The following is a 13,820-nucleotide window of genomic DNA, read 5'->3' as shown; positions in this document are numbered from 1 at the left end:
TTATTCAGGGATTTTCCTCTCACACAGAGTGACGTCTTGTCTGTAGCAACTGTGTTGCTGTCATTCTGCAATCATGTGTAACCTCTTATGTTTGTATTATAGTTTTACCATCCTTTGTGAAGTACATTCATCTGTATTTGTCATTGGCGAACGCTGCCAATACCACCCCTTTACATGTATTGAAAACCCTGGGTTATCACTGATAACCAATGTTACCCTAGCAATTAGGATGACTGCAAGTGAATCTAGATATGCAAATATGCAGAGCCCAGGCATATAATACAGGACATGTCCGGTATGACTAAGACAAAAAATATAATCAAGTGATCTTGAAGTCAATCATAAGGAGAAATACAACAAAAGTAGAAATATGAATGAATGAGTTTAATTCACCGAGATTTATAAATTAGAAACAAAATTTTAAAAAAAAGAAAAGAAAAAAAGCAAGTTTGGAAGTAGTAACAAACACTGTAGAGCACATCTATAACAAGGTAGAAAAGTACACAATTCTCACTTCACTTTCAGGCTTCAACACAGCTCTGGCAAGACTCAATGTTTCAGTGCAGCACATAAACAGAGCATTGTAGAAAACTAGGTTTTGTAAACATCCATGATGATGATCAAGATTATAGAAGGAAATGTAACAAAACAGAAGTACAACAGAAACAAGATCTTAATATATTAAAATTTGTGCTTCTGTTAACCACAATCACGACAACACTGGATCAACAGGTAAATAATACAGTCAAGGAAGCACTCTTTGAATTTAATAAAATACCCTCCACTGTAATAACTTACATACATTCATTAACTCCATTGGTCATTTGACAGTCTGTTGAATTGCTAAGGAGTAGTTACAGAACCAAACTGAAACATACATCGACTCTTCAGGACACTGTTAGATTACAATAAATGTCTGAACATAACTTTCGCTGAAACAAGCTTTAATGAGGTTTGGGATCAGCGCAAAAAAAAAAAAAAAAAAAAAAGAAAAAAAAAAAGAAAAAAAAAAAAAAAAAAATATATATATATATATATATATATATATATATATATATATATATATATATATATATATATATATATATATAATTTTTTTTTTTTTTTTAATTACAGGCATTAATGAAATACTTAACACTATGGAGCTGACAGGAATACATGGCTCACAGTCAGATAAGAAAAACGACTGAATTCTGTCAGTTTGGAATAAGTTAGTTCAAGCAGGCATATTTACCTCAAGAGCTCACGCTACAGTCTAGTAAGATGTGCTTACTGAAACAGCAGCAGCTTCAACAACATACACACTTTGAGGTATCCAAGTTTGTTTTGTTCCTATTCTGACCACTACTAGTTTGAGACAATTACATAGTCTCCCCCTACAAAAGCAGGAAGTGACCGCCGTCCACAGCCTTCTGGTGGATCGTCTCAGCAGTTCGCCTTTGGTTCAGGATATTCAAAGCCTGCAGCAGGTCATTTAAGCTCGCTCCTTTACCTTCTTTCTCCACCCAAATATGCAGCAGTTCATGGATCCTGTCTTCATAGGGAAGGTTCTCTTTGCTTTTGATGACATTGTCACTAATTTCAAGCTGACGGAAAAACCTCTTGTGATAGTTCACATCTAGTTCTTCAAAATATTCAAAGCACTTCCTGAGAGACTCTTCACCTGCAAAAAACAAACAACAACCTTCACTCCATCACATTAACGACTTGTGCTGATAACACTGATAAACATTTTGACAGCCAACTGGACTGCAATTAAAAGCAGCGTGGTGGCATGAAAGCTTGGAAGCTTTATCTAATGTTGTGTTTAACAGCAGGTGCTTGTGTGTTATGCAGTGGGTGAGATCAGGAATAAAAGTCAAAATACTTTACCATTCACAGGAACAAGCTTGGGAAGTGGCACCTCTTCCTAAATGAAACAAAAGCAAACAGGCATTAACATATAAAAAGTCAGAAATTGTAAGACCTGCTAAATCAAAAGCATGTCTTATTTATAAGCAGGTGAAATGAAAGGAAAAGCATTTATCTAAAAGATCTTACACAATACAGTGATGCATTTTCCTGTCAGTGCGGATGGAAAATGAAAGGAGACACGAGATAGCGAGACTGATAAGGAGCATTCCCTGTTAATCTTCAGGTGTTTGAAGGACCAGGTGACTCATTAAGTTTCCACTAACACAATAACAGCAGCCTGAGACACTGAAGATCAAATGTTAAAGGTAATTCTTAAACCGAGAGTCACAGGATTCTTATACGGCTCCTGATTGTTGAGAGAATTTGCTCCAACATACTGGAGTGCAGTACGGAAGAAGCAAGTCACTGAGGTTTATCCATGACTGCAGACCTGTCCCTCTGCAACTGGGAGCAGGTAGGATTCTGAGGCTCTTTCTGTCATGTAAGGAGTCGTGTGTAGCATGAAAATCAAAGTGGGTAAACTGGAACATGAGGACAGACAGTAAGACAGCGGAGGCTGTTAGAGCAGCAGAGCATTAGTTAATAGCAGCAAACAAGACAAGAAGCAAGGATGAAGCAGGCGATGAGATGAGCTGCAGCTCTCACCCTCCTGTGAAGCTGCGCTGAAACCACAGGGCTGGCTTGAGGGGCAGGTGTGAGCGCGTCTGTTAGGCTGTGCTGGGAGTTACTGGCTGAGCTGTTGAGGCTTGGACTGAGAATTTGACGCTCATCCTCAGCAATGTTGGGGGATTTAACTCTCACCAGATGCTGGGACAGGATTAGATTTGTGCTGGTTGGTCTTTGAGTGTCCTTATCCTCAGGAGTCTGGATGGCAGTGTATTGCTGAAGAACATGTTAAGAGAGTCTCTGTCATTTAAGTTACCTTGGGAAAGCCATTTCCATTCAGCTCATCGCCATGTTTGGCTATTTTTGTACATTAATGGAAAACATGAGTCACTCACCTGTTCTGCTTTGCTCCTGTCAGACCGATTTCTCTGAGAGCCTGAGGAAAGAATGTGAAGAGAATTATGCAACTTCCAAGAATTCACAACTTTCCAACACAAAGTTATTTAATTTTTGTCTGAGCTCAAATTTCATCAACTGAGCAGAACCTGCTGCTGCTGCTCTGCATCAGTTCTAGCAGTGTGCAGCCTCTCCTGGACACTGTGTGTCACTGAGGATTTTCATCAGTCGGCCGGAAAGCCTGCCCAGCAGTTCCAGTTTATGTTGGACCCGGCCCAGTTTACCAGCAGCATGGTCAACAGCACAAACTGGGAAAAGCATCTTCACGTGGCTCAGTCCAATTGGAAAAGTACTTTAGTGAACTCGCCAACAGCAGCCCACCTCTATGCGAGGCCTGCATGGTAATGATATACACCCCAACAGACTGCGGTTAACATGTTTGCTGAGAGGGCGTACTTGATAATTAGGCTTTAATCAGTTACACCTGATCCCAACATAGTCAGCATGTTGTGTTAGCAGCTCATCTGCTGCTCTTAGATCATCACACCTGAAACTGCACGTCCATTGTAACAGGTTTCTGCACACATGTATATCCTCTATCACGCCGTCTGGTGTCTCAACTTATACTTAATAGCTTTTCAGTCTTTCAACACTGTTCCACATGTGATGAACAGTCCCACAATTATCCAGAACTGTTAATTTTCTTACCATGTTTTACTCATTTCATGTGCCATTTGAAAATCTCATCTGCTCTAAACAGTCTGATTACAGGAGAGTTTGGCCTTGTGCAGTCAAAATATCCCATCCTGTGAGAAGCTCTTATCTTGCTCTCAAAGATGGCATACGGACAGCATTGTGGGAAAATGCGTCATTGATAAGACTTTACTAACAGGGTTCCCAAAACAATGCTGTGAAGGTCAGAGAGGGAATCCAGAAATGTTGAGTGGAACTTTATTTTCAGTCATTCGGTTGCAGCAGGTGTGTCTCAGCATTTATTAGCGTATGCTTATGTGTCAGACTGACTGCAGAGGCCAGCGGGCTCAAGATCTGTGTTAATGAGAGCCAGGCCTCAACAAGTGCATGAAAATATTGTGGCAGCATCAATTTAATATCAGCAGTTCATCTGTTTGTGGTGTGAAGAAAAACAAAGTACAAGTCCTTCCCACAGCATTGACACCTGTCAGAGCAATAACACTGCAAAGCTGTATCACTACACACACAAGACCAAAATTTTAAACAGTTCGAGCATCTGCTTTAAGTGCTTGGACCCTACAACACTGCTCCTGCTGACAGCGATCAGAGCTGAAATAACAAGTGAATTTGTTTAAGAGTGATCAGGAACCATCTAGACAATAGGTTGAAATGAATATTTTTCAAGCAAAAAAACAAAAACAAAAAAAACACACACAACAACAAAAAAACCCCAAAACACAACAACCCACCCCTACATTTTGATGATTTGCTGCTCTATGTCATGCCCCAAGACCACACCTGGCCAGGTTGGTGACTTCTGTGACACCAGGAATGTGGAGGTGGAGCATTTAGTTTACATTGGGGCATTTGTAAAATTGATGTCTATACTGTTCTGGACAGCTTAAAAATCATCAGGCCTTCACTTCGGCAATGCTGAGCAGATAATACTTCTGATACAGCTGGTCAAAAGCATTTTCTTGAGTGGACACGGCCAGCTGCAGTGGCCACCAGAACATCACACAACTGTGTAGTTGCCACACGTTCAGACGAGCAGCAGAAGCATTAGCTCCAGTCACAGAAGTACTAACCCTACTACAAAAGATACAAACTATGGCATGTGTATCTTTATCGTTTAGGTTTGTTTACCCCATTATAATGCGAAAACTATCCATCCTCCCCAGCTAACACAGACAAAATGTGAAGGACTCAATGAACAGGTCGACAGCCTATCAGAGCACTAACAAACTTTTGCATCAAGGTGATTTTAATATTAGGATCCAACATCTGTATAAGAACAACGTACCCATTTTACGTCTCCTCTTGTAGAAAAATATCCCAGCAAATGTTATGGCAGCGAGGACACACAGCACCACCACAACCACCACCACAGTGATACCTGTTTAAGAAAAACAAAACAAAAAAAACATAAGAGACAGTCATTGGCCATTTACAGACACCCCCCCCCCCCAAAGAGATTCATGGCTTGAATCAATGTACAGTGCGAGTGAATCTCTGATATCATTTGTTTCTGGCCTGGAAAATCTGACTTTGTAAATATACATTTATCCCAGTGTAACAAAAAGTCTTGCATGCATCTGCCAGAGTAGTGTACCTGGATCAGAGCCAGATTTGTTCTGGATCTTCTTGCACTCCGTGTTGGAGGTTGATGTGCAGTTCCTCACTTTCTCTTCATCCTCTGCACACCTAGTTAGGAGAGAAGCAAAATAAATCGAAAGGTTTAAAGACCTAAATGTCAGTCTTCTTCCCGCTGCTCCCTTTAGGAGTCACCAGAGTGGACAATCTGCATCTAGCATCGTCTTCTGTCACACCAACCCTCTTCCTCTTTTCCTCCTGCCTGGCAGCTTCACATTCAACACCCACTATATCCACTCCCTCCTTATACTTGTGTCTTTACTGATTTTGAATAATTTGCAGACACTTACCGTGAACACTTCAAGCACACCTCACATGCTTGGTTAGGATCACAAAATCTCCCTGGTTTGCACTGACATTTAGTGTCTTCAGTGTGAGTGCATGCGCTTACAATTTCCTCATCTGAGAGAGTAACATGAAAGAGACCTTGTTTAGTCAGAGTTTATGCTCTGAGCACGCCGACTACAAGAACAATCAATAGTGAACCTTTTCATTCTGATCGATGGTATAAAGCCGTCAAGCAGAATTACCTGGGCGACACCGTGTGCACTTCAAGCAGAACTTCAGTCGGTTGTCATGCTTCATGTATGTATCGTAGTCACACTCCTCACACTGCCCCCTCTCTCCATCTACACTGCAGGGTGATTTCACATATGTGCCTAGAGCACGCACACACACACACACACACTTTATAAGTCTCCGTCAACTGAACATGTGACTCTACCTAAATAAGGCCATTTCATGTGGCTTTTGATGGCTTACTGGTTTGAAATTATTACAGAAGTTCAGTTTCATGAGACTTACCAGCTTTACAATTCAAACAACAGAGGTTGCCGTGTTCGTACTGATCTGCCGGGCAGTTGGCCTGCCGCCGTGCTCTGCCGTTTCCCACTTTAAGACCAGCCTGTGGGTATGCTGTGGTGGATTTGAGGAGAACGACCAGGACAGGCACAAAAACCTTTGGATTTGGATGTGGGGTTTAAAAAAAAATAACAACAAATAAATGGAAGTCAGAGTGGTGAATAAACAGGTTTTTTTTAAAAAGAGTCCCTAAACAGGCAGGTGGGGTGATGTTTGGTTACATTAAGGTGCCAAAACTAGTTATGATCAGACAAGAATGGGAAACTGGGATAAAACATGGTGACTTATGAGCAAAAACCTGCTTCGTTATAGTCATGAAACTACCTTAAGTAAAAATATGAAGTGCACCGCTTTCATCTTTTTTTTCCATGTTTTGACTTAAGAGATTCCAAATTGATTATATTAAAGAACTCATTTTATGGGTTTTACAGAAACATAATCTCTGATTATATGTTTTGGCTAACTGAAAACATTTTCACTACAAACATAAGTATATAAGCCATTATTCTTTGGAAGCTTTCTTGTATGATGATGTGAGTCAGATTAGGTCACATTTAAGAACACGCCACTTCACTCTGAAAGCAAATAAACAAGTCAGTGCTGCACAGGTGGGTGGGGGAGAAGGGGATTTCCTTCCAACACTCCTTGAACTAAGCCTGGTGGATTCAGTATTAAGAAAGTGTACCAAAGTATCCGAGATGATTTATTCTTTCTTAATATTGAGCAACAGGTTTTAAATAACAGGAAACGTGATCCACAAACAGTGTGTCCTAATATGGCCAACACTTTGCAGGAATAACCAAATAAGGAAATCACACCCATGATTTCGTAACACCATCAGGTGCCCTAGTTACTGTGAGGGCATCTCCCAGGAGACATGGAGAGACAGACAAACACTCACCTGTGTGTGAAAGTACCAGTTATAAGAATTTTAATCCCCTGCCTTCACTGGAAAGTAGAAATGGCGTGCTTAAGCATATTTAATAGTACTTTGGAAAGGAAAAAAAAAACCCTAAAGAGACCTTGTTTATACACAAAGACATACAGAAGAGTTTAATTTTTTTTTTAAGAAAAAGTTTATATTTCCAATACCTGTTTCTACTGGGTGTCCGACTCTATAAAGTAGCACTATGTCGATGGAAGTGATCTCTGACGTAATGCAAACCATCATTTCCCTCGCTTTATGCACATAATCAAACATATTAGAAAATATTGAATCAAAATAAAACTTTTAGGCAGCTCAAAATCAAGCCGAAAGCTATACAAAAGGCTCAAACAATAAGGCCAGGCCATTTTTATCCGGAGTTTACCAATAGGATCTTTGCGAAAATTAAAGACATTTAAAATGTACACGCTCTTAAAGTTAGGCGCAACATAGCGCCCGGTACACAGGAAAACACGCGCTGTGGAGTAACGTGTATTCTTTTTATTCAGTGATCAGTCGCCGATGACAGTCAACCACAAACTGTCGACTAGTTTCAGTGCAGTGTCTCAGGTGGGGAAAACAGAAATAAAGTGACTTTTTGGTGAGCCCACGAGGAATTTCACACCTGAGTTCACACAGCGCCTTGTGACACTTTCGACACATAAATGCGACATCTTGCGCAAACCAGTAAACCGGAAAATTGCCAGAGGTCTCTCATTTTTATTTACAGTCAACGGGAGGCTAAACTTTGGTTCGACAACCCCTGACAATTCTAGTCACTTCGGTCCTCAATAAACAAATCAAAACAACAACAAAAAAAACCTTAAAAGTTTACATAATTAACTTTTTATTAAGTTAATAGCTTAACATAAATATTAGAATTGCCCCGCGGTTGTCGCGAAACATTAAAAGCACTGTTATTACTTTGAAGGATCTCCATTTTTAAAAATGAGTCACAAGGAAGCTGTTTACAGAAACTTCACGCTGACTGACTGACGCCGGTACAACACCGGTCCGTGAAACCACAGCAAGCTTTGTAGATGTTTAAAAAGACAACATGACTTACCACAAACATAGGAACGTGCTTCATCTTCTACTAAAAATGTCGGCCTCCACAGACTTCCAATTATTCCACGGTAACTCAGAGCAAATCGATTTAGATTTACCACCGTAGCGTCCTGTAGGCTACTGTCTCAAAAGTTTAACTCAGGTGTGAGACGGCTCTGAATTAATGACGTAGCTGACAGGCGGGGCCAAAGTACAAAGCAGCCCAGTCTCAGCTCACAAACAGGAGGCGACAAAAACAGCCCCACTGATAAAGTCAGTCTTTACTCCAAGCGGCCTATATGGCACAAGAAGTAATGATAATAAAATATGTGTATTTTTTATTAGTATAATTTAAATCATCTTCAGCTGCAACGTTATCAATGATTATCAATAATTATTAGCGAGCATTGTAGATGATGTAGAAGATTTTGTACTGACCCCCAGCTGACGTCACCTGTGCCATCTTAGTGCTAAGTTTCTGGAAGAGCAGCTGGCTGTTTAGGTTCAGAGTAAGGCTGGGTTTAAAACGGTGGCGTTAAAACGCCCTGTGGACAAACGTCTCCCCGTCGGCTGCTCAGAACAAATATTGACCAGAGTGTTTCACAGACGATAAGGCGTCTATTTAAATTAAAAAACACAATTCAGTCTCATTAGGCCCCGGGGATGGAAAAACAAAAAACACAAAAACCCAAGACATAACACTGGACTTTTTCCTCAAGCTATTACGGTTATTTCAATTTCGCATATTTGGGATATTAACCCCGCCCCTCCTCTTTTCTTGGTCTTCTTTTTCTTCTTTTTAAGCTATAATTCATTTAAATGAAATTATTAAAATGTAACGTGGTTGCAAGCAGACACTGCTTTCATGTAAGAGGCCTTATGACTGATTACTGAGAATACTGATTTAATATATGGTGAAATTATTCTATTAGAATCAGAATCAGAATCAGAATACTTTATTGATCCCTGGGGGAAATAATTCCTGGGGAAACTATTAAAGAGTGCTTTTAATCTCAGCCTCTGTTAAGGAATATTTTTTGAATGCAGTAGTATAAAACAACACGCAATGGCAAATTATTATCAGTACAACTTCAAAAATGCTGTACTTTTGCTCAGGGGTTAAGCAAACATAGTTTGCCATCTCTGGGTGTGAACATTTATACTGAAAACAGTTTTAAAGTTAAGGTGAGAAAACGAACAAACAAAAACAGTTGCACGCTGAGTAAATCATGACTAAACTCACAAATACTGCACATGATTCACATGAGGAAACACAAGTGTAGTTTTGTGGCTACACCTTATCACATTGGTAACATACGTGGTGCCAAAGCTACAGAGAAATGAGATAAAATGAGCTGCCTGAATCCTGAAAACGATATGTAATTTTTTTTTACAGTAATATTAGAGGTATAGGTGATGAACAGTTTGTAGAATGTAAAATGTAAGATAATGTCTAAGCCTACAGTGGGATGCAGTGCTTTTATCTGAAAGATCTGAGTGTGTGAAGCTCTAAACAGAAACATTTGCTTCTCTTATACCAAACCGAGCTTTTCCCTATTTTAAACATAAAATTTATGCAAATAAAATCAGATATGTTGGATCTGACCTGGTGTATGATCGCTTTCACTCTGAATGAGCTCAGCATTCAAACATTCAAATTGCTGCTGTATTGCAAAGTGAATAACAGTTCCAAGAGGTGCCTCTCTCGCCTGTTAGCCCCTCACGGGATAATGGGGGAAAACAGACTATTGTACAAACGCTTTCATCACAAACTGCATGAAGTCAGCCATCACCACAGTGTTTAGCAAACCTCATGCTTGGGAGTGCCAGTTTAGCATTATCTAATGAGCAGTTGTCTGCAGCGCGCAGATATGCAGGCCGACAGGAAGCAGTGGGCTGTGGATGCGGAGAGGAATAAAACCTCCGTTTCAGTCTGTTGATTGCGATGCTCTGAGATGGAGCTGAAATGGTCTCACAGTTTTAGGCAGTCGGGGCTGTTTCTAGGCTCAGAGATTGGGTGACTGATGGCTTCACAGGCTGCCAGGCACACTGAGAAATAGAGACCAGTCACTCAACAAGTTTCCTGCGCATTGCAGCTCATCAACATCTTATTCCTCCACCTTTGTAGTACAACACTACATTTCTGGTTTTACCTATTTTATTTGCCCAATCATTCAGAGTCTGTTCCATTTCTGAATTTCTGCACCGTTTCCCCTCACGCTGCTGCAAACTTGTGTTTTTTGATGATAAGGCCCGGGAGGTGGCTGGAATCTCTGAGCCACATTTTCCGAGATAAGACATGAATTTTGCATTCAGACAGACCGTACAGGGTTCTGCTCATCGGCCGGGCCGAGGTCGAGATCAATTCTAATGATATGGAAAAAATATATATATACTTTTCTTCTGTTACAGAGCCTATGTGTATACTGAGAGGGAGGTTTTGCTGTAGGGATTAAGGGGATCTTTCTGACACACAGTGCAAGAGGAGATAGTGAACTGAAGACCTACATGAACTTGCTTATTCATAGAGGAATTAGACAAAGCTTATCCAAAGACAGAGTGAACCTGCACACTGGTGAATAAGCAAAAGAAGTGCAACTAGAAGTTTTTAAATGTTAAAATTCCAACATTAGGTTTGAAGACTGACAAGAAATTGATTGAATAAAGGATGATCTTTTATGCAAATAATGGATACAGATAATGGGTACATATATTCCTGAAAAATGTTGCATTTTAATTTGTTTCTAATCTCTAGCAGCTTGTGTGGATGTTTAGTTCACAAATTTATTCTGCGATGGAAGTTCAGAGGAAAGCAAGTCTTCCCTTTCAGTTATGCCCCGTCGATGCTTGCACAGTTACATGCTGTCCAGTACAATAGATCTATTGGCACTGAGCAGCTCCACTGGAGCAGCTCAGAGTTAAGGGTCTAACTTGGGGGCACCAAAGTGGTGGTTAGGAAAGATGGGAAAGCACTGCTCTTTATTTTCGCCACAATGGAAGGGAGGTAAAGGTCTTCATATAGAGGTAAATGGCCATGGCCATAGTGTGGGTATAAGAACAACATTGGAAAGGTGGCCAGATTTAGAGGGCCATGAGCTTCACGAGAGCACTAACAATATCCACTCTAGTGTGATTGTAGAGTACCCAGACTGGGTCAGATGTGAATGGCAGCAGCAGAAGGTTGACCAGTGACATTACCTAATAAAGGGAGACATGACACTCACTAAGGGGAAATCAAAGTTACATCAGGAACTGACTCTGAGCCCCTTCTTGTTCACAGTAGTGATGGACAGATTGACAGATGGGATCAGACATGAGTCTCTGTGGACTACGATGCTGCTGACATTGTGATCTGTAGTGAGAGTAGGGAGCAGGTGAAAGAGAATCTGGACAGGTGGAGGTATGCACTGGAGCGAAGATTAATGACATTCAACAGAAGCAAGACAGAATATTAGTGTGAATGAGAGAAAGACAGGTGGAGTAAAGATAGTGAAGGTAGATGAGTTTTAATACCCGGGGTCAACCGTCCAAAGCAACAGACAGTGCACAAGAGAGGTGAAGGAGAGTGCAAGCAGGGTGGAGTGGGGGGAGACGAGTATCAAGGATGATTTGTGACAGAAGGATAGCAGCAGGAATGGAAAGAAAGGTAGATGGCACTGAGACATGCCATGGTGTATGGTTTGCATATGGTTACACTGACAAAAAGACAGGAGGTGAAGCTGGAGGTGGAAAAGTTGAACATGTTGAGTGTATCAGAGGAACAGAGTGTGATGGAGGGAGATGATCCACTGTGGCGACCCTCTAAATGAGCAACTGTTCTCATTAGATTTGACAGGTAATTCCATACATGCAGTTCTTATGTGACTTTAGATTATACTTCAAAATGACTGCCCAAATTGTTACTTGGTGGCAAGACTTACTTCCAGATGGACTTTGGTCAGAGCCGCTGGTGTACATGGCCTAAAAGCGTATTTTATTTAGTTTGCACTATGATTCAGCCAGATACTAGGAGAAGTCTATTCATGGCTTTGTTCCCGCATGGCTCAAGGTCTCCATCTGGAACTTCTGTCAGCGCACAAGTTCCCCTCTATTGACGGCATCACATGCATGTGTGCTGTATTAATGTGGGGTAAGACACATATGGTGTTTCAATCTAAAAAAAACCAAACACCTTCAGGGATACCATTGCTGGAACATATTCATGGTGTTGCAAGTAAGAGACTTGATTCGATAGTTGCAGAAACTATCCATGTTCAACATGTGACTAAAATCCAACCTAACCCCAACTCTAACCCTAAGTTAAGAGGTTAACATTCATAATAATCTAAAAGCCTCAGGATGCTTCATGGTAGACACTATAGCCTAAATAAGTTGCAATCTTGAACTAGTATACAGATATAGCATTTTTAAAAAGCAAACACAAAAGTGAATCCCTGTGAGGTCCAAGTCATCGCTGATGCAGATGCTAATCATAACCCATGATATCTGAATATTTATTTGTTTTTTAAGACTGTGTTTCACGGTCTTGGCAATCAGGTGACAAAGAAATTGATCATTCTAAATGAGACACACCAAAACTGTTTTCCATTACTGGTGGCTGTGGCTCAGGTCGTAGAGCAGATCAGCTACTGATCAGGAGGTTGGTGGTTCAATTCCCCCAGTCTGCATGCCAAATATCCTTGAGCAAGATACTAACCCCAAATTGCCCTCCGATGTGTTCATCAGAGTGTGAATGTTTATTAGTTGCACTTGAGTTTAGAAGTGAATGGGTGAATGAGGCATGTTGTTGTTGCTTTGAGTGGGAGAGTAGAAAAGCGCTATATAAGAATCAGTCCATTTACCTTCCAATAAATATTTACTCTAAATTAGAGTTACAGTTTGAGGCAGGGCTAAGATGGCCTCAAAGTGGTAACACATGTGCTATATTTCCACAGGCAGTATTTCATAATAAGCTATGCTGATGGCTGCCTAGGACTGGGCCCATTCATCTCTATGCTGAGCTCACCAGTGGGTTTGTCTATTGACATAAATGACAATAACCTAGCTGGCCACAATGCTAATGTTAGCAGTTAGAGCAGGATTGCACAATTCAGTGGGCCAATTGCCTCACAGCCAAGAGCAGGAGAAGCAATCAATGCTCTTATGAATGTTTTGTTAGTCTTACTGATTCACTTAGAGACATTTGAACTTACTTATCTGTTCCGCCACATTTTACACAGTTTGCATGAAAGGGTGTTTCATCATGCCTCACTTAATCAGACTAGCAGTACAACAATCTTTTGCCTATTACTCATACCTTTACTTCCTGAGCTTTATGAATGGGAACTATCATACTTTAAACCACAATCTCCTCTAACCTCTGGGGAATTGAAGAAGCTATGATTGCTCTAAAAATGTAAAATCTAGCTAAATAATTTATAGACAGTATAGTTGGAAAAGTCCATACAACTCAGTTTACATGCTGGCGGATTACTTGAATGTACTGGCAACTGTGCCTCAAATCAACTTTTACATGCAGCAGGTTTTATTTCTGATACTTTAAACCTATTCAGTATAACTGGTCATATTCTGGTGGTGAGTTGGATCAGGTGGCGGGGGAAGACGCTGGACAGACCTGGTGCACCTAAACGCGTAGTGAGGGTGTGCTGGGACCGTCTAGCAGAGGCCCCAGTCCGCGGGATCTTCAACGCACACCTCCGGCAGAGCTTCAACAGCATTCCGAGGG

At 40.8% G+C, this 13,820-nt stretch overlaps 1 protein-coding gene across 1 annotated transcript; it reads right to left on the bottom strand.

Moving 5' to 3' along the window:
* Window positions 1-1,102: 1,102 nt before the first annotated feature.
* On the bottom strand, window positions 1,103-8,337 carry LOC113033473 (tumor necrosis factor receptor superfamily member 10B-like). Its single transcript, XM_026187288.1, has 10 exons — window positions 8,115-8,337; window positions 6,067-6,220; window positions 5,793-5,921; window positions 5,553-5,664; window positions 5,222-5,313; window positions 4,913-5,005; window positions 2,916-2,956; window positions 2,560-2,796; window positions 1,873-1,909; window positions 1,103-1,663 (listed from the first exon to the last, which is right to left on the bottom strand). Exons 1-10 carry the CDS (start codon window positions 8,136-8,138, stop codon window positions 1,377-1,379), a joined length of 1,206 nt encoding a protein of 401 aa, XP_026043073.1. The 5' UTR covers window positions 8,139-8,337; the 3' UTR covers window positions 1,103-1,376.
* Between the last annotated feature and the right edge of the window lie 5,483 nt (window positions 8,338-13,820).

Source organism: Astatotilapia calliptera, chromosome 12, assembly GCF_900246225.1.
Source record: "Astatotilapia calliptera chromosome 12, fAstCal1.2, whole genome shotgun sequence".
Classification (NCBI taxonomy): Eukaryota; Metazoa; Chordata; class Actinopteri; order Cichliformes; family Cichlidae; genus Astatotilapia; species Astatotilapia calliptera.
This window is presented reverse-complemented; position numbering and strand designations above follow the sequence as displayed.

What these genes read in the sequence shown, in the direction of transcription:
- LOC113033473 (XM_026187288.1), bottom strand. Translation starts at nt 8,138, where the DNA reads ATGAAGCACGTTCCTATGTTTGTG. An exon ending in CAAATCTGGCTCTGATCCAG is followed by an intron (nt 5,006 to 5,221) that starts GTACACTACTCT and finishes TTTCTTAAACAG; the next exon opens with GTATCACTGTGGTGGTGGTT. An exon ending in CAAGAGGAGACGTAAAATGG is followed by an intron (nt 2,957 to 4,912) that starts GTACGTTGTTCT and finishes TTCTTTCCTCAG; the next exon opens with GCTCTCAGAGAAATCGGTCT.